This window comes from Macaca nemestrina, chromosome 11 (assembly GCF_043159975.1).
Source record: "Macaca nemestrina isolate mMacNem1 chromosome 11, mMacNem.hap1, whole genome shotgun sequence".
Taxonomy (NCBI): domain Eukaryota; kingdom Metazoa; phylum Chordata; class Mammalia; order Primates; family Cercopithecidae; genus Macaca; species Macaca nemestrina.
In genome coordinates this window covers 13,288,621-13,314,264 of record NC_092135.1, presented here as the reverse complement: position 1 = coordinate 13,314,264, position 25,644 = coordinate 13,288,621, and the positions used below count along the sequence as shown (strand labels likewise).

The window sequence follows — 25,644 nt, the reverse complement described above, 5'->3', positions numbered from 1 at the left end:
AATTTTTTTTTGTAATGTTTTCAATGGGGGAGTTGGTTGAATCCACAGATAGGTAACCCAGGTATAGGGAGGGTCAACTCTCTAATTCTGCACCCACAGAGGACAGGAACATAAAAATGCCGACTCCCTATGGACTGCTTCCCCTCCACGCTCTTTCTTCAATCTTCCTCTAGGGGGTGCTCAAATTAGCTTTAGTACAGCGTGAAGCCATTGCAGGGCCTGGCCTCCACTTCTCCAGGGGGCGATGCAAAGATTTTGGTCGCTAAAGGTATCGTGGTGCGCGCGTCTGGAAGCATTTCCGCTCTGGAGCATCGTCGTTCCGCCGGGTACCAGCGTTCCTGTGACGCACTTCCGGTTAGCTGAGCTGCGCACATGTGACCGGAAGGGAAGTAACGTCAGCCTTGAGAACTGAGTAGCGGTGCCGTGTGGCGCCTTGTTCTAGAGAACTGAATAGCTGTACTGTGTGGCGCCTTGTTCTAGGCACTTCTTGGACACCATGTCTCACCTGCCGATGAAACTCCTGCGTAAGAAGATCGAGAAGCGCAACCTCAAATTGCGGCAGCGGAACCTAAAGTTGCAGGGTGAGATGCGTTGACTCGCGATGGCTCAGGAGTCCCACGCGCCAGTCCTGGCGCGTTCGGGCGGCCGGGGGCCCAGCTGCTCCGAGTGACGGAGGCAGCGTCCCCTGCAGAGTGTGTGACTGGGGAGAGTGAAAAGGCAGCCTCCACTCGGGGCCTGCGCTGCTGCCGACTAGTCGCGTGGCTCCAGCGCTGCTCCTGACCTTTCTGAGCAATCAGTTTCTTCTTACAGCGTTAGAGCAGGAGGCCTCCCGGTTCATTTCTAAGCTTGCAGCTAACCCTGCCTTTTGCATTTCCACCTTACCTTTTGATTCCCTCACCACCTGCAAGTCGCACCTCACCCCATCCCTCATTTCCGGTTAGGCTACATGGAACGTTCTCATTTACACCCACTTTTCACATCATTTAATTCCCGTATTTCTTTCTCCGAAAGCCCGTCTCGCTGTTTCTAGAGCTTCTTTGATACTATTGCCTTCCTCTACCCACCTCCACACACACTCGTAGCACTTTCTCACAAGAGCTTCTACATATTTGTGTCCTGCGCGGTCACCTAAATGAAAAGGATTTTACATGAATGTCACCTTTCTTACCTACCTCATTTGCAGTCCCAGTGTCCTGACAATGGGGCCACAGATCTTGAAGTAATTGTGTTAACTTATTGTCCAGGTTAAGATATAAACTACCCGAGGGAAAGGTTGGAGGCACAGTGCCTTGCCCCAGTAGGTTTTCAACAGACATTAATTGAAAAAAATTCTGCAGGAGGCAATAGGTTTGTGAATTTTAGGAATATGTTTTGAAGTACTCTTATATTTCTGATTCCTATAGAATAATACTACAGCGTTACCAACTACTTTTCAGTGCCTGTGTAAGTAGATTTGAACAAAAGACGGTGTTTTCTCTTTTTCAGTAAACACACAGGAAGCCTTTGGTAAGGACATTCTCAGATACAGTCATGCGTCACATAACAGGAGGGGGGATACATTGTGAGAAATGCGACATTAGGGGCTTTTGTCGTTCTGCGAACAGCTTGTAGTTACACAAACCTAAATCTGCTACACACCCAGGCTACATAGTATAGCCTGTTGCTCTTAAGCTGTCATCCTGTACAGCATGTTACTGTACTATACTGAGAGAATTGTAACACAATGGTAAGTGTATGTATTGCTAAACATATCTAAACATAGAAAAGGTACAGTAAAAATACCGGTACATATGACATGAGAGATTTTTAGAAATGGTACATCTGTATAGAGTACTTACCATGAATGGAGTTTGCAGGACTGGAAGTTACCCTGAGCGAGTCAGTGAGTGGTGAGTGAATGTGAAGGCCTAGGACATTACTGTATGCGACTATAGACTTATAAACACTGTACACTTGGGCTATACTGTTTAGTTTTTTAATACTTTTATTCTTAAATTAACCTTAGCCTGCTGTAACTTTTACCTTATAAACTTGTTAAGGAGTTATACCTGATGTGAATGACGAGTTGATGGGTGCTGATGAGTTGATGGGTGCAGCACACCAACATGGCACAAGTATACATATGTAACAAACCTGCACGTTATGCACATGTACCCTAGAACTTAAAGTATAATAATAAAAAAAAAAAAAGTTAAACTAAAAAAAAAAAAATTTTAGCACTTAGCTTACAACACAAGCACATTGCACAGCTGCACAAAAAGTTTCCTTATGTCCTTATTGTATGTGATTTTTCTGTTTTTTTTTTTTTCTTTTTAAGCTTTTTGTTAAAAATGTAAAGACACAAACACATTCAGTATCACTGTCTTCCACGTCCACATCTTGTCCCACTGGAAGATGTTCAGGGGCAACAACAGGCATGGAGCTGTCATCTCCTATGATAACAGTGCCTTCTAAAATACTTTTTTCCCTGAGGCTCTTTTACAGTCGACTCATATTTTTTTTAATAAGTAGAAGGAGTACACTCTAATGATCAAAAGTATAGTAAATACATAAACCAGTAACATAGTTGTTTATTATCATGTATTATGTATTGTACATCATTATGTGTGCTGTGCTTTATATGACTGGCATCACAGTAGGTTTGTTTACGCTAGCATCACCACAAACATGAGTAATATGTTGCACTACGACATTGCAACAACTGATGGCACTAGATGGTAGGAATTTTTTAGCTCCTTTATAATCTTATGGAGCCACTGTATATATTGTCCTTAATTCACAGAAATGTCATTGTGCACGCATTACTGTATTTGTGTGTGATAAATATTGGGGTAAATAAGTGGTCTTATCAACTGAATTTTCAACTCACTGCAGTCCAGTAGAGTTGGGGTTGAATGTTTTGAAGCGGTATGAGAAATAGTACTTGTGCGAATGAGTTGTAAATGTCTTTTTCAATATATCAGTTAATCATATGTTTATCAAATATTTATGTTTATTCTGTAACTGCCATTATCTGACCTCATCTGTTTAAATATTTGACCTCATTGAAGTTTTCCTGTCCTAGACTCCTTAAACTCAGATGTACTGTCTTTTGAAGTTAAGAAATCAATATTGCTTTCCCTTTTCCAGTATTTTTTCTTTAAGATAACTTACTTTCCCTGTAAGGGAACACCATAAAATTATAAGTTGTTTTAATTACATGAAAGAGAAGAAAAGCTAAATAATTCGTATCAGGAAGCCATGGAAGTTCTCATTTGGGATTTCAGTGTTTATAAGTAAATTTCTCCTTCTTTGTCACAGTGTATGTTCTGTTTATTTAAACAGGGGCCTCAAATCTGACCCTATCAGAAACTCAAAATGGAGATGTATCTGAAGAAACAATGGGAGGTGGAAAGGTTAAAAAATCAAAACATTGTGTGAATGTGGGCTTATCAGAAACTCAAAATGGAAACATGTCTCAAGAAGCAGTGGGAAACATAAAAGTTAAAAAATCTCCCCAGAAATCCACCGTATTAACCAATGGAGAAGCAGCAATGCAGTCTCCCAATTCAGAATCAAAAAAGAAAAAGAAGAAGAAAAAGAGGAAAACGGTGAATGATGCTGGGCCTGGTAGGTATTTATTATCTTTGAACTTCAGCCATTTAGATTTTCACAGACGGTTATTATTCCTCTTTCTATTACTATTGTGTGCACATGCCATATGAGAATTCCCTGTACTCACCAGTATATTAGAGATTAGCCTGGTAGCTAATGGAAACATTTTATTGGCAGACACGGGGAGTCCATTTTAACTTTACTCAAAATATTGAGGAATAGACTTTCAATTTCACTAACCTTGAAGAAAACCCCACTCTCAGAAAAGACTTTCTTTAGAGTGCTAGAAATTTTCTCTTCTTTTTAAGTTACCTTTTTTTCTGCTTGACTCTTCCCATTTTCCTACCATAAATTCCTCTCTTTGAAAGGAGTCTTAGTTACAAAGTATATAAAGTAGGAAACTTCTGAATAAACAGAACATTGATTTCCAAGTGCTAAGAATGGCAGGAGGAAAAGGAAGGAATATTTTTTGAAGATGATGGAATTTCAGTAAGCTCGGATGAAAGAATGGACATTTTAATTGAGATTTGTACAAGCAGAGATTTCAAGGTAGGATAAGATAGGGGTCAGCAAACTATCCCTCCTTCTACCTATTTTTGTAAATAAAGTTTTACTGGGTCATAGCAGTGCCTATTTGGTTGTGTTTATGGCAGCAGAGACCATAGGACCTGCAAAGCCTAAAACATTTACTATCTGGCCCTTTTTAGATAGTTTGCCAGCCCCTGAGTTAGAACATCCTATTCATGTATTTTACCTGAAATAAGGGTTTTATTTAGAAAGGAGCTTTGAACTTTCCCAAACATGCATTACTGTCTTCATGATGCCTTCAAACAAAAGTCATTGTAATCCTGTTCTAAAATTATTGCCTTCACAATTCTTGTTTTGAGTATGCCCCAGGAAGTGGTATTATTTCTGCTCTCAAACATTGAATCATAATGCTGGGAGTTGTAACCTTATGGGTTTTTGTTTGTTTGTATTTTAATGAGATGGGGTCTCACTGTGTTGTCCAAGCTGGTCTTGAACTCCTGGGCTCAAATGATCCCCCCACCTCGGCTTCCCAAAGCGCTAGGATTACAGGCGGAAGCTACCACACCCAGCCACCTTATGGGTACATTTTAAGAACTATTCCAGGGAAAACAAAATACATGGAGGCCAGCTGAAGATATCTATGGCTTTTGAACATGTGGGTCCTACAAAGTTGACTGTTTCCTGGAGGGGTGGCCGTAAGGTACAGGGAAGAGACCGGTACTCAGCTACAGAGAGTCCTGGGTTCTGTTCTAAGTCAGTTCTTTTCAAACATCACTAATTGCCATATATTTGTATATAAGCCTAGCATGTGGTTAATCCATTTGACTGAGAGTCGAACATTGAAAAGAGAAGTGAGAAGTAGGACTGAAAAGGTAGTTGGGGCCATGTGAAAGTTGTGAATGTAGAAATGAGAAGCTAGGAAGCTCTGCCTTTCCTCCCACCCTCATCCCTGATAGCCAAGGGGCAGTCCAGTGTATGTCATCCAGGCAAGTGGATTGCTGCCCTTTACAGTCCATCTCTAGTAACATGAAGAGCCTTTGATAGTAATTGGTGTGGGAGGAAAAATGAGTGCTTATAATGAGTTGTTAAGGATTATGTTAATCAGATATGCTTTCTTTCCCCTCAGTGGAGTATGTGAGACTTATAATTGGTATCTTTATACTGTTTGGTTGAACTTTTTAAAGTTTTAAATGAGATGCTATAATACGTTAAGAAGCCTAAATGTTTGGTCACCAAGTCTGTCTGTACCCTCGATTTTTAAATATAACCAGTCATTTTTCATCTAACAGAATTCTTAACAAAGTAACACAGAATATATTTAGCTTTTGAAAATACACATCTGTACATCAGAGATCTTCTGTTTTGTTGATCTCATTTGGAATTTTATTTTAAGGAAAAAATTTTTCGGGTTTTGTCTTTTAAAACCAAAGATGCAAAAAAAGCAAAAACTGAAAACAAAGGGGAATCTGAAGAAGAAAATGCCAAGACTCCTAAAGAAACAGAAAATAACGTGGAGAAGCCAGATAATGATGAAGATGACAGTGAGGTGCCCAGCCTGCCCCTGGGACTGACAGGTAACGTCCAGGAAGTTTTTTAGACATAACTTCTTTAAAATGTACCTCTTTTGGAGGATTATAGGTTTGAAGGTTGAGTTGTGACTTTTAGTTTACCTGGAAAAAGTAACTATCAACAAGAAACTTTTTTGTAAATCTTTCTGCTGCTTTTTCTCTTTATCTTCTATTTTGTGGTGTTTTAGTTCTTTTTGTTCCCTATTATTTTCCTTTTGTCCATTCCTGACACTAAATATTTTGTATGCACACAAGCAGCTTCTATGATTCTTTGGTTTGTCCTTTTCTAAGGCTCATTCTATGTTGTAATAGGAAAATCATTGACCCTGTACCAGGTTAACCTCCTTTGACCTTTGTTCCTTTATAAAGTCAAGTTTAGACTAGAATTCACTACTGCTAACCAGGTATGTCAAGGAGTTAATTGAGTTGTTTGTTTGGTTTGGGTTGGTTTGTCTGTTAAAACGTTGAGGCCCAACCCCAGACCTGCTTAACACAAATTGCAAATGTTTTGGTAGTAGCTCTCAAGCAGGGAAATTTGCCCCCCAGGTAAGATGAGTAACTCATCCTGGTTTGCCCAGAACTTTTCCAGTTTTAGCACTGAAAGTCCCACATCCCAGGAACCTCCTCTGTCCCTAGCCTACTAAGATCATCCTAAGCCTAGGAGACATTTTTGCTTCTCAGAGCTAGGGGCAGTCTGCTGGCATTTGGTGAGTGGAGGTCAGAGATGCTGCATAATATCTTCTAATGCACAGAATAGCGTTTCACAACAAAGAATTATGCAACCCAAATGTCAGCAGTGCCAAGGTCAAGAGTGATTGGTTTACACCCTGGGCATGTGGAGTGTGAGGGAACCCCCAGGTGATTTTGATGCCTCCTGCTGAAGAACCGCCGTACTACTTGATACGTAGGCTCAGCCTAATATTCTGTGGCTGTATCTGACTGTTCTGTGTCTTGTTGGAGTGAGATTAACAGTGTTTTTTTAAATTGACTTGACACTCAGTTTTTATTAATGTTCAATGTTTTTACTTTTTGTATCAGATTTCTTAAGCATTTCATTTATCTCTGGACTCTCAATTATTTTCCTTGTCTTGGTATTTTTATTTTATATAAATTCCTCAGTTATACCCCTCGTTTTGTTACAGTATGGACTCTGGACTATAACTTACACAGCCATTAACAATGGAGAAACTTGAAAGATAAAGGATCTTTTTGTTGGTATTATCAGATATGAATAATTAAGGTTTAGCCTTTTCTTACTGTGGGAAGCTTTTCTAGGCAAAATAGATTTAGGCAACTGTAGCGATACTAACTTTTAAAAAACAAAATAAATTTGCTGATGATACATTGTCTTCTGTTTAGGAGCTTTTGAGGATACTTCGTTTGCTTCTCTCTGTAATCTTGTCAATGAAAACACTCTGAAGGCAATAAAAGAAATGGGTTTTACAAACATGACTGAAATCCAGCATAAAAGCATCAGACCACTTCTGGAAGGCAGGTATGATTAACACTGAAGCTCAGATACTGGCATCTGCTTTTAGAACTAGTAGATGATAAAGAACATACCAGTATATTCTGTTGATTTTCTGCTATATGTTGGGTCGTGTATCCAGCATACATGAAAGACTAAGTTAATTACTGATGTTTGAAGGAAAGTGTTGGAAAGATGTTCACTTCTGTTGTAGCACAGTTCTGACTTATGATTTCGGTACATAACCCAGGTAATCAGTTTCAGCGAAGTAGACATCATCTTGTTCATGTTCTAGCCTTAGTGCCTAAAGTGTGTGTGTGTGTAGTACATCGTAAATGAGTAGGATCAATGTCTTTCTCCTTTCCCTTTTTAATATTTAGGGATCTTCTAGCAGCTGCAAAAACAGGCAGTGGTAAAACCTTGGCTTTTCTCATCCCTGCAGTTGAACTCATTGTCAAGTTAAAGTTCATGCCCAGGAATGGTAAGCTTTTGTCTGCTTGTTTCTGCCGTTATTTCACTAGAGGTTTATTGTAGCTGTTACGGACTCAATGGTGACAACCACGTTTAGACTTTTACCATATGTATCATTTTTAGGAACGGGAGTCCTTATTCTCTCACCTACCAGAGAACTAGCCATGCAAACTTTTGGTGTTCTTAAGGAGCTAATGACTCACCACGTGCATACCTATGGCTTGATAATGGGTGGCAGTAACAGATCTGCTGAAGCACAGAAACTCGCTAATGGGATCAACATCATTGTGGCCACACCAGGCCGTCTGTTGGACCATATGCAGGTAAGAGATGTAGTGCTTGTCTCATTGTCTTATATGAAACATAGACTGACAACTAATAGTTGTTCTTTGTCCTTTGTTTTGTTAGAATACCCCAGGGTTTATGTATAAAAACCTTCAGTGTCTGGTTATTGATGAAGCTGATCGTATCTTGGATGTTGGGTTTGAAGAAGAATTAAAGCAAATTATTAAACTTTTGCCAAGTAAGTAGGTAGCATCTGCATTTGGTTTGCAAAGTATCTGTTGGAAGTAGGTAAGAGTTGTTCCTATAGAAAAACTTTGCTAATGCCAGAACTTTACCATAGCCAAGTGAGGTAGTTGTGCCAGTTAACCTGAAAGTTAGTTTGGAATACAAGCATCAAACTGATTAATAACTTGATATAGTAGTTTTGCTGTTTTAGAAGTTATAATGCATGTTAAACAGTCTTCATATAGGTCCTGTCCTCCGCCTCTTGCCCATTCTTACCTCATGTAACATCCCCCAAGTAGCCATAGGTTTGTTGCCTTACTTGTACATACCTTGGTTACAGTACTTGCAACATTATGAACTGGTTATAACTAAGACCACGGTTTCCTTCATTGTATAATTTATTTTTTAAAGTTTTATCAAAGTATAATTGACATAATTATATGTGCATTTATAATGTACAATTTTATGTTCCACTGTGACACCATCACACTGCAATCAAGAAAATGAACATGTCTATCCCACTCAAAGGTTTCCTCCTGCCCCTTTTCAGTTTCTCCCTCCCACCCCTCCTTACACACATACCTCGTCCCTAAGTGAGTATTCATCTGTTTTCTGTCACTAGATTAGGTTGCACTTTCTGGAAATAAAGTTGCTGTGAACAGTCATCTACAACTCTTTGTAGAGGCATATGTCTCCTTTTCTCTTAAGTAAACCTAGGAGTATCATAGTTGGTATATATTTAGTATACGTTTAACTTTTTAAAAAACTGCCAGATGTTTTCCAAAGCGGCTGTACCATTTAACATTCCTATGAGCAGTGCAAGAAAGCTCCAGTTCCTCCTGTTAAGTCTTGATCATCAGGTAATGTTAGCCCCAAGTTTGTTCTCTTTTAAAGTTGTGGTATTCTTGTCCTTTGCATTTCTATATAAATTTTAGAATTGGTTTGTCAGTTTCTCCCCCTTCCCTCCAAAAAAGTCTTGGATCTTGATTGAGATTTTATTGAATAGAGATTATTGGAGGAAAACAATATTAACTCATAATAAGGTATATCTCCATGTATTAGATATTTTATTTCTCTATAATATTTGGGGGGAGGTTAGGATACAGGTTTAGTCACATCTTTTGTCAGATTTATCCCCAAGTATTTCATTAAAATTTCAAATTCCAATTGCTCATTGCTTTAATATATGTACACATACACACGCACATACATATATATACACACACAGTTGAATTTTATATTGATCTTATATCTAGCAAGACAGTTAATCCTGTACTGAATGAATATTCAGTATGACTTTCCAGATGACTGTAGCCTTTTGGATTTTCTATATAGGCAATCATGTACAGATAAAGACAGTTTCACCTCTTTGTTTATTTATTTATTTATATTCTTATCTGATTGCCCTGGCCAGAACCTCCAGTATGGTACTGAATAGAAGTGATGAGAGCAGACATCCTTGTCTTGGTTCTGATCTTAGGGGAAAGCATTCAGTCTTTTACCGTTAACTACATATGAATTTAGCTGCAGGTTTTATATAGATGCCTTTTATCAGATTAAGGAAGATCCCTTCTGTTCCTAGTTTGCTGAGGATTTTTAATCAGAAATAGATGATCAGATTTTTTTTTCTGTCTGCTGAAGTAACCATGTTTTTTCTTTAGTTAACATAGTAAATTGTATTGGTTGATTTTTCAAATGTTGAACCACCCTGCATTTGTAGAATAAACCTGCCTAGTCATGATCCATTACCCTTTTTATATGTTGCTGAATTCACTTCACTAAAATTCTATTTCGAATTTTGCATATGTGCTCACAAATTGTATTGGTGCATAGTTTTCTTTCCTTGTTAATGTCATGTCAGGTTTTTGAATAGTGTAATGACTGACTTCAAAGAATGAGTTGACATATAAATATAATAATAATAAATTATAATAATTATATAATCAGTATAATAAATTATAATAAATCTCTTTATTAGAGAGTTTGTGAATAATTGATGTTTCTTTCTTAAATGTTCAATATAATTCACCAGTGGAATCCATTTGGGCCTGGAATTTTCTTTACATGAAGTTTTCAACTAAAATTTCTTTAGTAGATATAAGGCTATTTAAAGGTTTCCTGTTTTCTTCAGTTGTTTGTCTTCGAAGGAGTTTGTTTCATCTAAGTTCTCAAACTTAAAGACCTAGTGTTTCATGATATACCTGTTTTACCTTTTGTAATATTTGTAGAATCTATAGATTATATTTCCCATTTCCGATATCTCTACGTAGAATATTTGTAGTTGTGAGGCAATTGTAAAGATTCCCTAAAAGACGGGTTATTTTTATACGTGTCTGTTTCAGCACGTAGACAGACTATGCTCTTTTCTGCCACCCAAACTCGAAAAGTTGAAGACCTGGCAAGGATTTCTCTGAAAAAGGAGCCATTGTATGTTGGTGTTGATGATGATAAAGCTAATGCAACAGTGGATGGTCTTGAGCAGGTACTTTTTATCAGTAACTGAAAACTGTAGGGATCTTACTTGGTGTTTTTATGTAATTGTTGGAAGGATCATTCAGAAAGCAAATGGGTTAATGAACTTTTAAAATGCCGTAGGTGAGGCACGACAGTTTACATACTATGTTTATCAGTGCTGTTGATCAAATTACACAAGTTAGGAAACGGAAAATGTCCATTTGGTTCATTTGTATCTGTCTGCTTAAACGCTTTCTAGGGATACGTTGTTTGTCCTTCTGAAAAGAGATTCCTTCTGCTCTTTACATTCCTTAAGAAGAACCGAAAGAAGAAGCTTATGGTCTTCTTTTCGTCTTGTATGTCTGTGAAATACCACTATGAGTTGCTGAACTACATTGATTTGCCCGTCTTGGCCATTCATGTAAGTGATGATGATGAGCTCATTGAAAACAGGGTATGCTTATTAAGCCCTATAGATTGTAGGATTGGAGGTATGGCCCTCTCCTCCAAACATTGTTCTGAGTAGTTTAATCACCACTAAGTGATGGATCCTGTGTGAGGGAGCGCAGCTGGGTATGGAGGGGTATGAGGACTTCCGAAGAGTATGAGACAACTCAGGCCCCTCCTTGAGGGGCTTGCAGAACAGTTAGGGAAATAGGACACAGGCCAGGGGATGAGCTCGAAATAAAGTAGGATAACAGTTCCACAATTTGGGGGTTCTGCTGCTAGACTTCCTAGAGACAATCTCAAGATTCCAGCTCTAATGGATGTTTTTATTTAATTCTAGGGAAAGCAAAAGCAAAATAAGCGTACAACCACATTCTTCCAGTTCTGCAACGCAGATTCGGGAACACTATTGTGTACGGATGTGGCAGCAAGAGGACTAGACATTCCTGAAGTCGACTGGATTGTTCAGTATGACCCTCCGGATGACCCTAAGGTAACTGGCATCCTTGGGGTATCTTCAGAATGACTGCATTAAAGAGTTCACTTATTCTCCCAGTTCCCTGACAGAAACTGCATTCCACACTCAAGGTAAAGATCCCTGCTATACAGTGACTGCAGTATTTCTCTGGTATTGATAAGTATTTAAGGCTTTTCGGGGCTCAGAGGGGCTGTGCAAGAGGTTTGAGAAGTATCAGTGGGACTTAAGTTATGAAAATGAGATCCTTGGAATGATCTCTTAAGAACAGCAGATGCCTGAAGGAAATAAAATTGCTTAAGGAGGTAGATAAGCTTCTGTAGTATATGTGGTAGAATAAGCTTCATTGAGAAGTCTTTTCAGCAAACAATAGATTAAAGCCATTTTGATGATGAAGCACACATAATACTCATTTTATTAAATCACTGTTCATGCAAATATCATGTCCAGCCTTTTTTTTTTTTTTTTTGGCCTCAATCATTGGCCTGTTGGGGGTGATGTGCGCAGAGCGATTGCTGGCCCAGCTTTGTGGGGGTGTGGTGAAGGTGTGTGTGGCCCAGCACCGCAGGAGTGCACCATCTCAGCACAGACGTGCACATACTCAGGATACAGACACACAAATGGGCTCATGTGGAAGTCACTGTGTTAACTCAAGTTTTCTTTCTCCACCAAAGGAATATATTCATCGTGTGGGTAGAACAGCCAGGGGCCTAAATGGGAGAGGGCATGCCTTGCTTATATTGCGCCCAGAAGAATTGGGTTTTCTTCGCTACTTGAAACAATCCAAGGTAAAGATCTTTACTTGGAGAAAAATTTCTCTTGGTGTAGGGATTGTTAGCAAGCACCATTTCTACATGTGTCAGAGGAGTCTGGAGTTTGGACAGTACTATTACAACCATTCTTGTGGCAATTAAGCAAGTAAGGTTTTATGTACTTCTAGCCCAAGAAGTGAGTACAGAAGGAACTGCCCACATGTCTCAGCTTTCTAGCTCTGTTACCCAGCAACACCTCTGTGTCCCAGCCTCTCCTTTCCCATTCCCTCCAGCACTCTTTTAAACCTTCTCCACTCCTTTGAAGCTCCCTCACACCTAGTCATCTCTGCTTCTGCTCCCCCTCTTTCCTCTCACCTCGTATGAAGCAGTGGGGAATCCTCGTTCACTCTAGCCTCTGCCTCCTCCACTGCCCTCTGTCTCCTATTCATCAACTCTTGGCCTATAGTCTCTCTGCAGTTGGCGCTTTACCATCTCAGATTTCTCAGGGTAAAAAAGTAACTTCAACCTTAAACCTATTCTTCTACCCCTGTCTGCAGGATAGCTACTGTCTGTTGCCTTTTCTCAGTCTGCCTTATTGGAAAAATGGTTTATATTCTTGCCAGTTACCTCCCTCTCAGTCCCTAAGCAGCCTAATTTGGCTTTAGCTTTCTATTGTTGCACCAGAATTGAATCCATCAGAACCCTAAGTGGCCTCTTTATTGCTAGGCCATGGGGATGCATATCACGCCTTTTCCTCCCTGACATTTCCACCCTCATTGGCCTTTCTGGCATAGTCTTGCTGATAGGCTTCCTCTACCGTCTAACCACAGGCAGTTCCCTGAAATTGCTCTACAGCTTTTGCACACTTTCTGGAGAATGCTTGGTTTCAGCTAGCCCCTGTCTTTGCTGGGAAGCTATCTCTGATCTCCTGCCCTCCTCCTTGTTCCCACAGCACAGGTGCTCATCAGGTTAACATGTCTTTTTTTTTATTATTCTGCTTTAAGTTCTAGGGTACGTGTGCACAACATGCAGGTTTGTTACATGTGTATACGCGTTCCATGTTGGTGTGCTGCACCCATTAACTCGTCATTTACGTTAGGTATATCTCCTAATGCTATCCCTCCCCCCTACCCCCACCCCACAACAGGCCCCGGTGTGTGATGTTCCCCACCCTGTGTCCAAGTGTTCTCATTGTTCAATTCCCACCTATGAGTGAGAACATGCGGTGTTTGGTTTTCTGTCCTTGCGATAGTTTGCTCAGAATGATGGTTTCTAGCTTCATCCATGTCCCTACAAAGGACATGAACGCATCCTTTTTTATGGCTGCATAGTATTCCATGGTGTATATGTGCCACATTTTCTTAATCCAGTCTATCATTGATAGACATTTGGGTTGGTTTTAAGTCTTTGCTATTGTGAATAGTGAGTGCTACAGTAAACATACGTGTGCATGTGTCTCTATAGCAGCATGATTTATAATCCTTTGGGTATATACCCAGTAATAGGATGGCTGGGTCAAATGGTATTTCTAGTTCTCTATCCTTGAGGAATCGCCACACTCTCTTCCACAATGGTTGAACTAGTTTATAGTCCCATCAACAGTGTAAAAGTGTTCCTGTGTCCCCACATCCTCTCCAGCACCTGTTGTTTCCTGACTTTTGAATGATCGCCATTGTAGCTGGTATGAGCTGGTGTGCATTTCTCTGATGGCTAGTGATGATGAGCATTTTTTCGTGTGTCCGTTGGCTGCATAAATGTCTTCTTTTAAGAAGTGTTTGTTCATATCTTTCGCCCACTTTTTGATGGGGTTGTTTGATTTTTTTCTTGTAAATTTGTTTAAGTTCTTTGTAGATTCTGGATATTAGCCCTAGCCAAAATTGACAAATGATATCTAATTAAACTAAAGAGCTTCTGCACAGCCAAAGAAACTATCATCAGAGTGAACAGGCAACCTACAGAATGAGAGAAAATTTTTACAATCTACCCATCTGACAAAGGGGCTAATATCCAGAATCTGCAGGTTGACATTTCATTACTTATCTTTCTCCCCTACAAGACGGCAAGCTGAGGGCAGAGTCCAGGACTTAGGCACCTGTTTTCTATCACCTAGCACAGGCCTGTTGCTTTTCTAGTTATTTAATGAATGATAACTGATGGCAGTTCCATCCTGTAGGAGTCTGTGGTCATCATGGCCTCCAGTATCACAAGCCTCAATACAGGACTATGGGGTATTAGGGCCCCTCTTCTGACATGGAGAAAAGGGGCTGATGACCCTTCTGACTAGAAGCTTCAAACTGTTTCATGGTTCCAAATAGTCAGGATTATAGAGATTCTTACAGAAAAGTGCTTTACTGACTCTATCCCTATCCAATTCCTTGCCTTTCAGAAAGAAAGACGTGCAGATTGCCTAACTCAGCAGAGCAAAGATGAAACTCCCATCAACATTGGGAGACTAGAAAAAGCAGATTTTCCTGTCTGTCCCAAGGGAGTTTCATAGGCCGGGTCATCCTTCCCTGTCTTCAGTACCCAGCATTGGAATGCCGATCATCCTGGTTTACTAATCTTAATACTTTTGATTTCTAGGTTCCATTAAGTGAATTTGACTTTTCCTGGTCTAAAATTTCTGACATTCAGTCTCAGGTATGTGCTTTTTAAACGTTTTTGTGAGTAGGCAGGAACCTTGTCCCAGCACTCTCTTTATAGTAATTCATTGGGCAGTCACTGTCCTTTAAAGTCTACCCTGTCGTAAAGTGAGGATCAGACTGTGTGGTGTATAAGGTTTCTTGCTGTTCTAGTTACCACCGCTCTGTGCCCTCTTTAAATGTTTTCTCTGGAGTGGCTTTGCTCTAGGATATTTGAAATCCGGTGTTTTGCAGGTTGTTGTTTTTATTTATTAAAACCAGTGTTTCTTTCCATTTCAGCTTGAGAAATTGATCGAAAAGAACTACTTTCTTCATAAGTCAGCCCAGGAAGCATATAAGTCATACATACGAGCCTATGATTCCCATTCTCTGAAACAGATCTTTAATGTTAATAACTTAAACTTGCCTCAAGTTGCTCTGTCATTTGGTTTCAAGGTGCCTCCCTTCGTTGATCTGAGTATCCTTTTCTTTAATGAAGTTACCCTGGAACTAAGGAACAAAAGCTTTGGGGACAGAGGGGCATTTTGGGCTTTGTAGTGGATTGGTGCGTGTTCTGGCTCAGACTGGAGGCTCCAGTGTTCGCCCTAGTCAATGTCTGCTTGTTGTCTGTACTAGCACAGGACGTAGAGGTTGGATGGGTAAGCAGGGGTTAATCCTTAGGATGGGGTTACAGGGACAAGGCAGCTTATGCCTTGAGCCTTCAAAAGACAAATTTGACTGTCAAGGAGAGAGACAGTTGTGTGTTCCAGGCAGAAACACAGGTAAGAAAGCAAAACTTCAGTGTTTGCTGAGGCCGCACTGTGCGGGTACTTAGGTGAAAGGGATATTTTGAAGCTAAAGAGAGGATGGGACCTTTCAAGGAGTTTTAATCCTCTTAGAGCCCCTGGAGGGTTTTATACAAGAAAGTGGCAAGTTCAGCAAAAGAAAATAAAACTTAGGTGTTGCTTAAGATAAAAGGCAGAAGGAGTACTTCCAGTTGCTCCAGTTGTGATTTATAATTTGTGCCTTGCAGAAGAAACTGAGCGGCTGAAATGAGGCCTGTGCTTCACTGCCATTGGGAGTAACTTCTGAGGGGACTAGAGGACCAAATTTTGGGTCACCATCCCCATTGTAAGCATTGAGTAAACTGAAATGAATGTATGTCGAGTCCTGTGGAAGAAAGAGCAGCTCCTTCACTTAGGCATTCCTAAATCAATTCCGAAGAGAAATGATAGTCATTCGTTTTGACACAGGAGGTGTTTTTTTAATGTGCTATCAACTTCCTGATTAAACTCATAAATCCTTATTCACTCTCATGAATTTCATTGTGTGGAAGAAGTAATTAATATGACCGTTACACACTGAAGTTTAAAATCATACTTGCTAATTTAAGTCCACAGTCACGTGGCCACTCCTAATTTTCTGGAAATGTATTACATAGGCTTCTGTTCCCACATTTTCATTGTTGAGAATGGGGTTGTGGAGGGACAGCAGTGTTCATGCTGACTTTTTCTCTGTGGAGATGTTAGATTGGAGTTCATTATCTTTTTTGCTTGATTTCCTTAACGTTTGCCTCCAGACGTCAACAGCAACGAAGGCAAGCAGAGAAAGCGAGGAGGTGGTGGTGGATTTGGCTACCAGAAAACCAAGAAAGTTGAGAAGTCCAAAATCTTTAAACACATTAGCAAGAAATCATCTGACAGCAGGCAGTTCTGTCACTGAACACATGCCTTTCTTTCATCTTGAGTAACTTTGTCCTAAAATGAATTTTTTTTTCCCTTGATTTGACAGGATTTTTGTAGACTTTAGAATTTGGACTTAACAAGAGTATAAATTGACTTGGGTTGCAAGCACTGAGCACTGTTACTTCTATCGAGTCTCTCTTTTAGTTTTGGGACATAAAACAGGCTTTAATTTTCTTGGTTGCCCAAGGGCAGAGCAAGGAATATCTGGTCTTTCTTGTGATTATATAATATTTTAATTTTAAATATCCCTCCCTCATACACACAAATGTATGTTACTATTTTAATATAATTCTTTTTCTACCTTTCCTTCTTGTTTTGTGAAGACTTTTGTGGCATGGATTGCTGTGCTCACCGCTGTAAAAGGTGACCTAGTATATACTGGGCAGCTGGTGGCAGTGCAGAAAAGATTCTCAGGTTATTTTTTGTTTTTAGTTATTTCTTGGACCTTGACAGTATCCAATGACTCCTCCTGAAAATGCTGCAGTGTAAAAGAGCAGAGAGCTTTGGGAAATACCTAAGAAGCACCTGATTAAGGTGGCATTGCTTTTATAGATTCTTGATTTTAAAGCAATGGGCCTTTCCCAGGTGTTTCGTTTTTTGGAGCAAAAACTACGGGTTGCAATTTGAATAAAGTGTCACTAAGCAGTTACAACGTTTGATGGGTGGAGGCTAGGAAGAGGATGGAATTGAGATGTTTGAGCCTCATTTACATCAATAGAGGTGCAATGTACTGCATTTCTTCATTTGGTAACATAGCAAAGACTTTAAAAACACATACAAAGAATGGTGATGCTCCTCATTCAGATTTGTTTAATTCAAGGTGGTTTGGATTTTGGTAAGCCTTTGCACTCTGTAGAGTACTTAGAAGACAAGGGCAACTTACTTGGAGTTAGAGCCCCGCCATCAGACAGTACCCAGCACACATTAATGTTAGCTTCTTTCTGAGAAAAAATACCTCTTCCAGGCCCTGCAACAAAAAATACATTTGCTATGAGGATTGAAAATGAACAAAGTTAGAAACAAAACAGCAAAGTCAGTGATTTAGTCAGGTGAGTTCTTTGTTGTAGGAGCAGTTGATTATTCTAGTGTGTTTTATGTAGTATGTAACTACAAGATAGTACATTTTTTAGCAGTTCAAAACCAAAGTTGCTAGCATCATTTTGCTGTTGTGCCAGTTAATCATAGGATCCCATTAAATTAGTGCGCGAACATCCAATGTAGAGAAAACTTTAGTAAAGAACATTCCAGTAGGAAAAGAAAAGAACAATCTTCCATTTCTGGACTTGGCCACCATCACCCTGGTCGGACCTGTCCTGAGCTTCCAACCTTGACTGCTGGGCTCCTGGCTTAGCTTCTTGGGTTCCTAATTCCTGGTGTTTAATAACTCTCTCCAGGATCATGTTTTTCTGATTATTTTTTTCAGAAATAATGTTTTTTAAAAGACAAAAACAAAGGGAAAAATATTTAATTACTGAGCAGAAGTAAATACTATTGGTATTTTGTACATAATCTAATTTTTATATGCATGTTCGTGCTTTTTAATTTTTTTACCAAAAATGAAGTCATCTACCTACTACTTGTAACCAGCTTGTTTCATAACATGTTATTTTCCTGTGTCATTAAATAGTTACCTCAATGTTGTATTTCGTTTATGGATACTTTGTTGACCCTTGCTTGGTCTGCCAGGATTTACGTTCAAGATACCTACCTGATTGTGCCAGACTGGCTCTCCCTCTCTCAGTATGTCCTGTACTCCTACTGGTCTTGAGATTGTTTATCTCTAGTATGAGTCAGTCTCAAGAGGTTTTGTGAGAAAAGCATATAAACAAAGTGGACAGGGTTGGCCCTGCTATATGAGAACTTACTTCAGGTCCATTAGCAGCCTCATCCATGATCTCCATTACCTGTAGTCAACTGTGGTCTAACTAGGTCAGTACAGTACAATAATACACTTTGAGAGGCCACATTTACATGACTTTTATTACAGCATATTGTAATTGTTTTATGTTAATCTCAGTGTGCTAATTTATAAACTAAACTTCTGTCACAGGTAATGTATAGGAAAGAATATATAGAGGGTTCAGTGTTGTCCACAGTTTCAGACGTCCACTGGGGGTCCAGGAATGTATCCCCGGAGGATAAGGGGGAACTACTGTACTTGCTGGGTGCTGTTTGTGATTGCAGTGGCAGGATGATCCAGGCTATGGACAAGAGACAACCAGACTTGACCAGCCTGGCCATATTCAGACAAGAAGGAGCCAGTTACTGGTATCACGTACCGTGAATGAAAGCAGCACCATCTGCAAGGCTCATGCACAGTAAGGGCTTCATAGGTTCCTGTGCTAAGAGCACATTTGGTGGCAAATGTGGGTGTTTGACAGGTGGGATTAGGTGGCTGCAGCCATGAAGGTTTGAAGGCAGAATGTGAGGTGGGGGAGCCAAGCACATCACTACATGCCAGTAAGTCTTTGGGTCCGGTGGGCTGCAAGTGATGACATTGCTGTGTCCAAATTTATTTAGTCTCAGCCAGCCTTGTATAAATACAACAAGATACCCAAAACAGGATCCCTAAGTTATACAGGGGTTATAAGTGAGAGCTCTGTAACCAGAATGCCTGGATTCAAATTCCAGCTGGTGCCACTTGCTAACCTCGGGGCTGATTCAGGAGTGATGCGAAAGTAATACTTCCTCCTCCAGAAGGCGGTGCTCAGGACACTGCCCGGGTGCTGAGTGCTCTGTCCATGGTACCTGCCTCCGTGCGCCTTACACGAAAAACTTGCTGCCATACAGCGGCAGATACAGAGGCTCATCCCAAACCCTGAGGCAGTCTGGGCTTTGGCATACAGACAGGATTTCTAACAGTCTGGATCTCTTGGAATTCTGGAGAGCAGACCTGGGCTTTGGAAAGTGGTCCAGTCCTGCAGCACCTTCCTAAGGTAGCTGTCAAGTATATTAATGCTGTTTTCAACATTACTGAGTGTGGGGTGGCAACAACAGTGTAGTGTGCCTTTGGATAACCTAATTCATCATAAATTAAAAGCCTGTTAGATGTCACAAACTGCAGAGGACACGGAAGAATATGCCCAGATCCTTCTTAGGAGGGATACAGATGAGAGAAGGTAGGCATAAATTGTGGCAATATTGTTTTCCAAATGATGTGACAGATGCAGGCAAATATTCCAGCTATTTTTATTAAGCCTGGAAATCCTGCGTCCTCGGATGCAGGTAAATATTCCAGCTATTTTTATTAAGCCTGGAAATCCTGCGTCCTCGGGTCCTAATAGTGTACTATGATTTTCTTGCCCCATTTCTAGGAGATTCTGATTCAGTAGGCCTTTGCCAGGGTAGAGGTATGCAGGTGATGCTTATGCTCAGCTAGGTTTGGGAGCAGCCAGACTAGAATCCATTCACATACAGACTCTTAGTAAATATTTTCTACTGTCACCTTGCAAACTGAAAGTGCCCAGCAAAGGAAATGGTGTTAGTATGTTGTAGTCATTCACAAACTAGGGCTGCCCGGAAGAGAGAGAGGCTGGGGCTTTCGAGAGAGAAACAGCTGTGTTTCATTTGAATGCCTGGTGTCAGAAGTAGGACAGCCTAGCTTCATGGAACCTCCTTGCACCAGACAAAACCTCCATATCCCTCAACAGTGCTCCATTCAATCCCTGTCCATTGGTGTTGGACCAGAGATGAAACCAATTTGCCTTGGCCACATGTCTGAGAAAAAAAGCCACTCTCCCTTCTGGAAATCAGGCACACGTACCTTTCATATAAGAGGCGAATGTGGAAAATTCCAACTGGATGATCACTTTTCTGTGGAGGGAAAAACACACATTTTGTTTTGAGGGGCTACCCAGTATCGAACTTTTTTTTGAGACGGAGTCTCGCTCTGTCACCCAGGCTAGAGTGCAATGGTGCGATCTCGACTCACTGCAGCCTCCATCTCCCAGGTTCAAGCGATTCTCCTTCCTCAGCCTCCTGAACAGCTGGGACTACAGGCCTGTGCTACCACGCCCGGCTAATTTTTATTTTTATTTTTATTTTTATTTTTTTGAGACAGAGTCTGGCTCTGTCACCCAGCCTGGAGTGCAGTGGTGCGATCTTGGCTCACTGCAAACTCTGCCTTCCAGGTTCACGCCATTCTCCTGCCTCAGCCTTCCAAGTTGCTGGGACTACAGGCACCCACCACCACACCCGGCTAACTTTTTTGTATTTTTAGTAGAGATGGAGTTTCACTGCGTTAGCCAGGGTGGTCTCCATCTCCTGACCTCATGATCCGCCTGCCTCGGCCTCCCAAAGTGCTGGAATTACAGACGTGAGCCTGTTGGCCAGGCTAGTCTCAAACACCTGACATCAGGTGATCCACCCGCCTCGGCCCCCCAAAGTGCTGGGATTACAGGTGTGAGCCATCTTGCTTAGCCTGCATCCAACCTTTTATTTGGAGACAATACCTTTCAAGTACTGGTAGGCTGCTGAGATCACCTCCCATCGGACAAGCAGAAAGGCCTCCCATGCAGCCAGGGTGGGGCTGTGACCTGGGTTTGACTAATCACATGCACTTGCCCAGAGTGAATCAGTTACTAACTAATAAAACAGGAGCAGAAACAGTAGATGTAGCAGCTTTCTCATCCAGGGTCCAGAAGCAGCTGTGTTGGGAACAGGCAGCTCCAGCTGTGGCACCAGGCAGCAGCCGCACTCACACCAGGTTGAGTGTGACTGAGTGTGTGCCATGACTTTGGCTGGGTTACTGCCCTTTAGCTACCTGCCCTTGTTCCTGCCTATTTTGCAAGCCTAGTTCAGCAGCTATTTCATATCTTTTCAATTCATTCTGTTTCAGTTTAAATTTCTCAGAGTGGTTTTTTGTTGCTCATAATTAGCCCAAGGATATAATAGCCGCTAGGGTTTGGTTTCCCTCTCCCTCTTGTTGACGTGTCCAGGTTGCTTGCCACCATTCGTGCCCTCCCTGCCTGGAGCCTCTACCCCTTGGCACAGGGAAAATTGGACATTTTGAGCAAGGCCAGGACTTTGAAACATCGAGGGCAAGGATGCGTCGAAAAAAGAACAAGTGGCAAACTCACCTCGGGACAGGTCATGGGGAAACTGCTCTGGAGGTTTGGGAGGCAGGCAAAAGCGGGATGCTTGGCATCACTGGGAGCCTCTAGAGGAGTGTCCACAGCTGGGAAAGGGGGAGTCAAGGGTTGTCAGCCCTCCCAAGGCAGCACTTTCTGGAGTCAGGCAGAATATACAGGAGGCTTGGGGCAAGTGACTTCCCTGCTCTGTGACTCAGTTTCCTTATCTGTAGAACGGAAGGAATGAATACACAAGGATTAGGTGCACAGAGTCAGGCCAAGTCAGGTCTTAGAAACAAGAGCTAACACACTATTACCAGGAACATCAGGAAAAGCGGGAAGAAGGTCAGAAGCGAGAAAAACGACGTTTTCTAGGACTTACCGGTTTCTCACACTCTCTCCCCACCATCAAAATCATGGTTTCAGAGGCATTAGGCCAAAAACGCCAAAAGGAGCCTCCTTCTGGGAAGTCTCCGGCCTTTCCGCGGCACCCAGTGTCCCCAGCAGAGGGCTCTCGGCTGTGCCGACTCAGGACAGCGGCTGCGACCGGGCCAGCTACGCTTGTCAGAGGAGCAGCTGGTGATTTTGACTTGCCGTTGCTGGCAGAGAAGCGCTATAAAGGGTTCATTTTATCCAGCTTGAGGAAAGAAAGGTTGGAGTATAGGGGAAGAGTGAGACAAACACGCGACTCGGTCGTGCCCAGAGCACGCGCTAAGGGGGACGTGGAGAGAGGATTCTGACTCCCAGGCTGCTGAGGCTCTGGACCAAGTGCCCCCTGTACTTTAAGCGCTGTAAGCCTGCCGGCCGCCCTGGGAAGGACAGTCTTACCCGGACGTCACAGTGAGGGAGCAGAAGCACAGAGTAAACCGCAGATAGGAGGGCGCCTAACCTGGACGCCAGCGCGGTTTGCTCAGCCCTAGGGCCGGGCGCTTTCCCGCTCCCTGGCCGCCTCCTCTTCCTCCTCAGGCAGAGCTGCCTTTCCCTCCCTGCTGCCCCCAGGGAATGCTGCCGGTGTCCTCAGATGCGGGCAGGAGAAATCTGCCAGCGCCTGAGAGCCTGGCCCGAACCAGGGCTGGAGGTGCTGGGGCAAAGACAGAGGATGTGGCCTCCAACCCTGAGACTCCAGCACAGAGGGTTACCAGGGCGGCTTTGGGTGAGGAAATAGAAAAAGGTCAGACTCCCTAGGAGCAGCGCCCTGGACTCCATTCTGATAACACGTATATTTGTTTGGCTACTAAGAGTAAGAGCCTGGGCGTGCAAGGGTGATTCCAGCCCCCTCCGACAAACTTATGTGAGAGGGATCTGAAGAAAATCCAGGGGGAAATGTACCACAGAGAGAAAATCGCCATCTCAAGGACTGAACGCTCAAGAACGGCGCTGGGTGGGCTCCGCGTTGGAATTGAGTCCTGAAGGATGTTCTAACAGCAAAGGGGAGAAAGGAAGGGAGAAGCCAAGGCATGCAGGCAACGTGAACAGCATGAGCCAAGGCAAAGGGGCAGCGTGGGGCTGGACCCTGGAGTCTGCCGTTGTCTGAATTCTAGTGCTGTCACTGACTAGCAGGGGACCTCCCTGTGCCTCCTGGCTGTCACATGTAAAGACAGAATTGCCACCCAGCCCTTATACCGTAAAGGTTATATGAACTAGCACTGTGAGCAGTGCAGAAATATTAGCTGCCGTTAGCAGAGCATGCTGTACACTTTGAGTTATCATAAGAATGAAATAAATCAACAAATGCAAAGCAGGTTTTGCATAACAAAGACTAAACAAGTGTTAGCTCCTTTCCTCCCTTCCCGCCCGTGAAAATGCTGTCTTATGATGTCCTTTAATTATTTTGTGTGGTTAAACTTCAGCTTATTGGCCAGTTCATCCTTGTAGATACAAGTATTTTTAAAGCCTCCAATTTTAATTTCCTCACAGACCATTTCGGTACTTGTCCTTACATCTACTTCATATTGAAATTTTCTCTTTCTGTTTCTTTATGTCTCTGCATCTAGACCAGTGGTTCCCAATTGAGGTCAGTTTTGCTCCACAGGGCACACTTAACAACATCTGGAGACATTTTTAATTGTCCTGACCGAGAGGAGAATGCTATTGGCATCTAGTGGGCAGAGGCCAGGGATACTGCGGAACATCCCGCAGTGCCCAGGATGCCCGCCACACAGATTATCCAGCCCCAAATGTCAATAGTGCCGGGGTTATGAAACCCTAATGAAGACAATTCTTGAAGGCATAGACTGAATCTTACTTATCTTTGTTCCCTCATGTCTCACAAGCAGAGTATGAGTTCAGCAAATAGGAGTTGAACAGAAATCAGGAGGTGCTAATTGACAGGAAAAAAGAAAGATTTAGTTTAGAGTTGAGAATTCAGCTGGACAGCCAGAGGGGCTCTGGCAAGGAGACTGGAATTCAGAAGAGAATTTGCAGCAAGACATTTAGAGCCATTTATCCAGCCATCATAATTTTATTGAGTAACTATTTTGTGTGAGGCACTGTACTAGATGCTGTGGCAACAGAGATAAGCAAGGCCACCCCTATGAATAAGGCACTCCTGGTCTACACATAGTGGGAGAAACATAGAAATTCATCTGTTCTCAGCGGAGCCAGTGGGAGCCCAGGGGATGGACACCCAGCGTGGTCTGAGGAATCATGGGCCAAAACAGGAGGCATCAGTAGAGATCTCTGGTAAAGAAGATTGAGGGCTGGAAGGATATTCCAGGCAGTGGGAACAACTTACATAAAATGAGAATGGTGGAAATGCCTAGCAGGGCTGTAGTGAGAGGGTCATGAGGCAGAGGAGTGAGGTGCGTAGCAGGGAATAGCAGGTGGGGCCAGAGCAGTGAAATTGACCATTGTTCTATTTGAAGAAGGGTAGGACGCATCTATAGGTTTTTTGGCTATTTCTCTTTTTGGTAATAGCATCTATATTCTTTAGAGAATTATCTCTTCCCCCTCAGTCCTCTCCTAGTGGAGGTACAGGCATGAGAAAAAGCTAAATCAATGACATGTTCTCAAATATAACTTACAATCCCAGGAGTCATGATGAAATTGTTGAAAAAAAAATAGTTGAAGCTCACTAACCTTAGTATTGCATTTCAATGAGATTCTCAAATAATTCCTGTTTCTCAGGTCCCTAGAGCTGCTGAGTTTCTGACTTCTCTAAGCTAGGTTTGCAAGCCTTCCCTTCAATTCTGTAAGCCTTTTATTCCCCCCATTTTTCCTTAAGTTACATAGTCACTTTCTGTTACTTGCAACCAGAGTAACTTAATTGATAAAGTCAGTGAGGAAGGAATAGAATACAACAAATGGCTTAAACACAGAAGGCTGCGTGTGGTGGTTCATTCCTGTAATCCCAGCACTTTGGGAGGCCGAGGCAGGTGGATTGCTTGAGCTCAGGAGTTCAAGACCAACCTGGGTAACATGGCAAAACCTCATCTCTACCAAAAATACAAAAAATTGGCTGGGTGTGGTGACTCACACCTGTAGTCCCAACTTCTCAGAAGGCTGAGGTGGGAGGATTGCTTGAACCCGGGAGGCAGAGGTTTCAGTGAGCAGAGAGATTGAACCACTATACTCCAACCTGGATGACAGAGTGTGACCTTGTCTGGAAAAAAAGAAAAAAAAAGAAGGATAATCGAGACAATGAACTAACACAGAAGCCATAGTGGACTTTCTTCAATATTTTAAGAAAGGTGAAAAATAGCAGGAATTTAACCTCTCAAAAATACTAGTCCCATTATCTATTCTTCCTCAGTTACAAAGCCCCTGATTTCATCTAGGCACATAGCTGCCCAGAAGAAGACAGCCATGTCTGGCCCCTCTTAAACCTAACTGTAGTTATCTAAGTTCCAGTCAATGATATGTCAGAGGAAGTATCATGTATTGCAACTTCTTAAGTAGCCTAGAAAGATGTGGTCACATCCCCTTGGGTTGTTACCTTCTTTG

The 25,644-nt window shown here is 41.9% G+C and overlaps 1 protein-coding gene and 1 long non-coding RNA gene across 2 annotated transcripts; one reads left to right on the top strand and one right to left on the bottom strand.

Moving 5' to 3' along the window:
- Positions 1–366: 366 nt before the first annotated feature.
- LOC105492508 (DEAD-box helicase 18) lies at positions 367–18,269 on the top strand. The gene is made up of 14 exons (XM_011759705.3): positions 367–581; positions 3,325–3,609; positions 5,553–5,696; positions 7,050–7,185; positions 7,539–7,639; positions 7,753–7,952; positions 8,038–8,152; positions 10,482–10,621; positions 10,853–11,014; positions 11,381–11,533; positions 12,190–12,303; positions 14,851–14,907; positions 15,189–15,366; positions 16,468–18,269. The coding sequence occupies exons 1-14, from the start codon at positions 497–499 to the stop codon at positions 16,608–16,610; spliced, it is 2,013 nt and encodes a 670-aa protein (XP_011758007.2). The 5' UTR covers positions 367–496; the 3' UTR covers positions 16,611–18,269.
- A 2,126-nt stretch (positions 18,270–20,395) lies between these two features.
- Positions 20,396–22,222, bottom strand: LOC139357072 (uncharacterized). Its single transcript, XR_011609685.1, has 3 exons — positions 22,085–22,222; positions 21,712–21,929; positions 20,396–20,446 (listed from the first exon to the last, which is right to left on the bottom strand). It is a non-coding gene; the product is annotated as an uncharacterized lncRNA (long non-coding RNA).
- Positions 22,223–25,644: the final 3,422 nt, after the last annotated feature.

Excerpts from the sequence above, each read along its gene's own strand:
- LOC105492508 (XM_011759705.3), top strand. The coding sequence starts at position 497 with ATGTCTCACCTGCCGATGAAACTCCTGCGTAAGAAGATCGAGAAGCGC. Across the intron at positions 7,953-8,037 it reads GTCTGTTGGACCATATGCAG|AATACCCCAGGGTTTATGTA; the intron begins GTAAGAGATGTA and ends TTGTTTTGTTAG. Across the intron at positions 12,304-14,850 it reads GCTACTTGAAACAATCCAAG|GTTCCATTAAGTGAATTTGA; the intron begins GTAAAGATCTTT and ends TTTGATTTCTAG.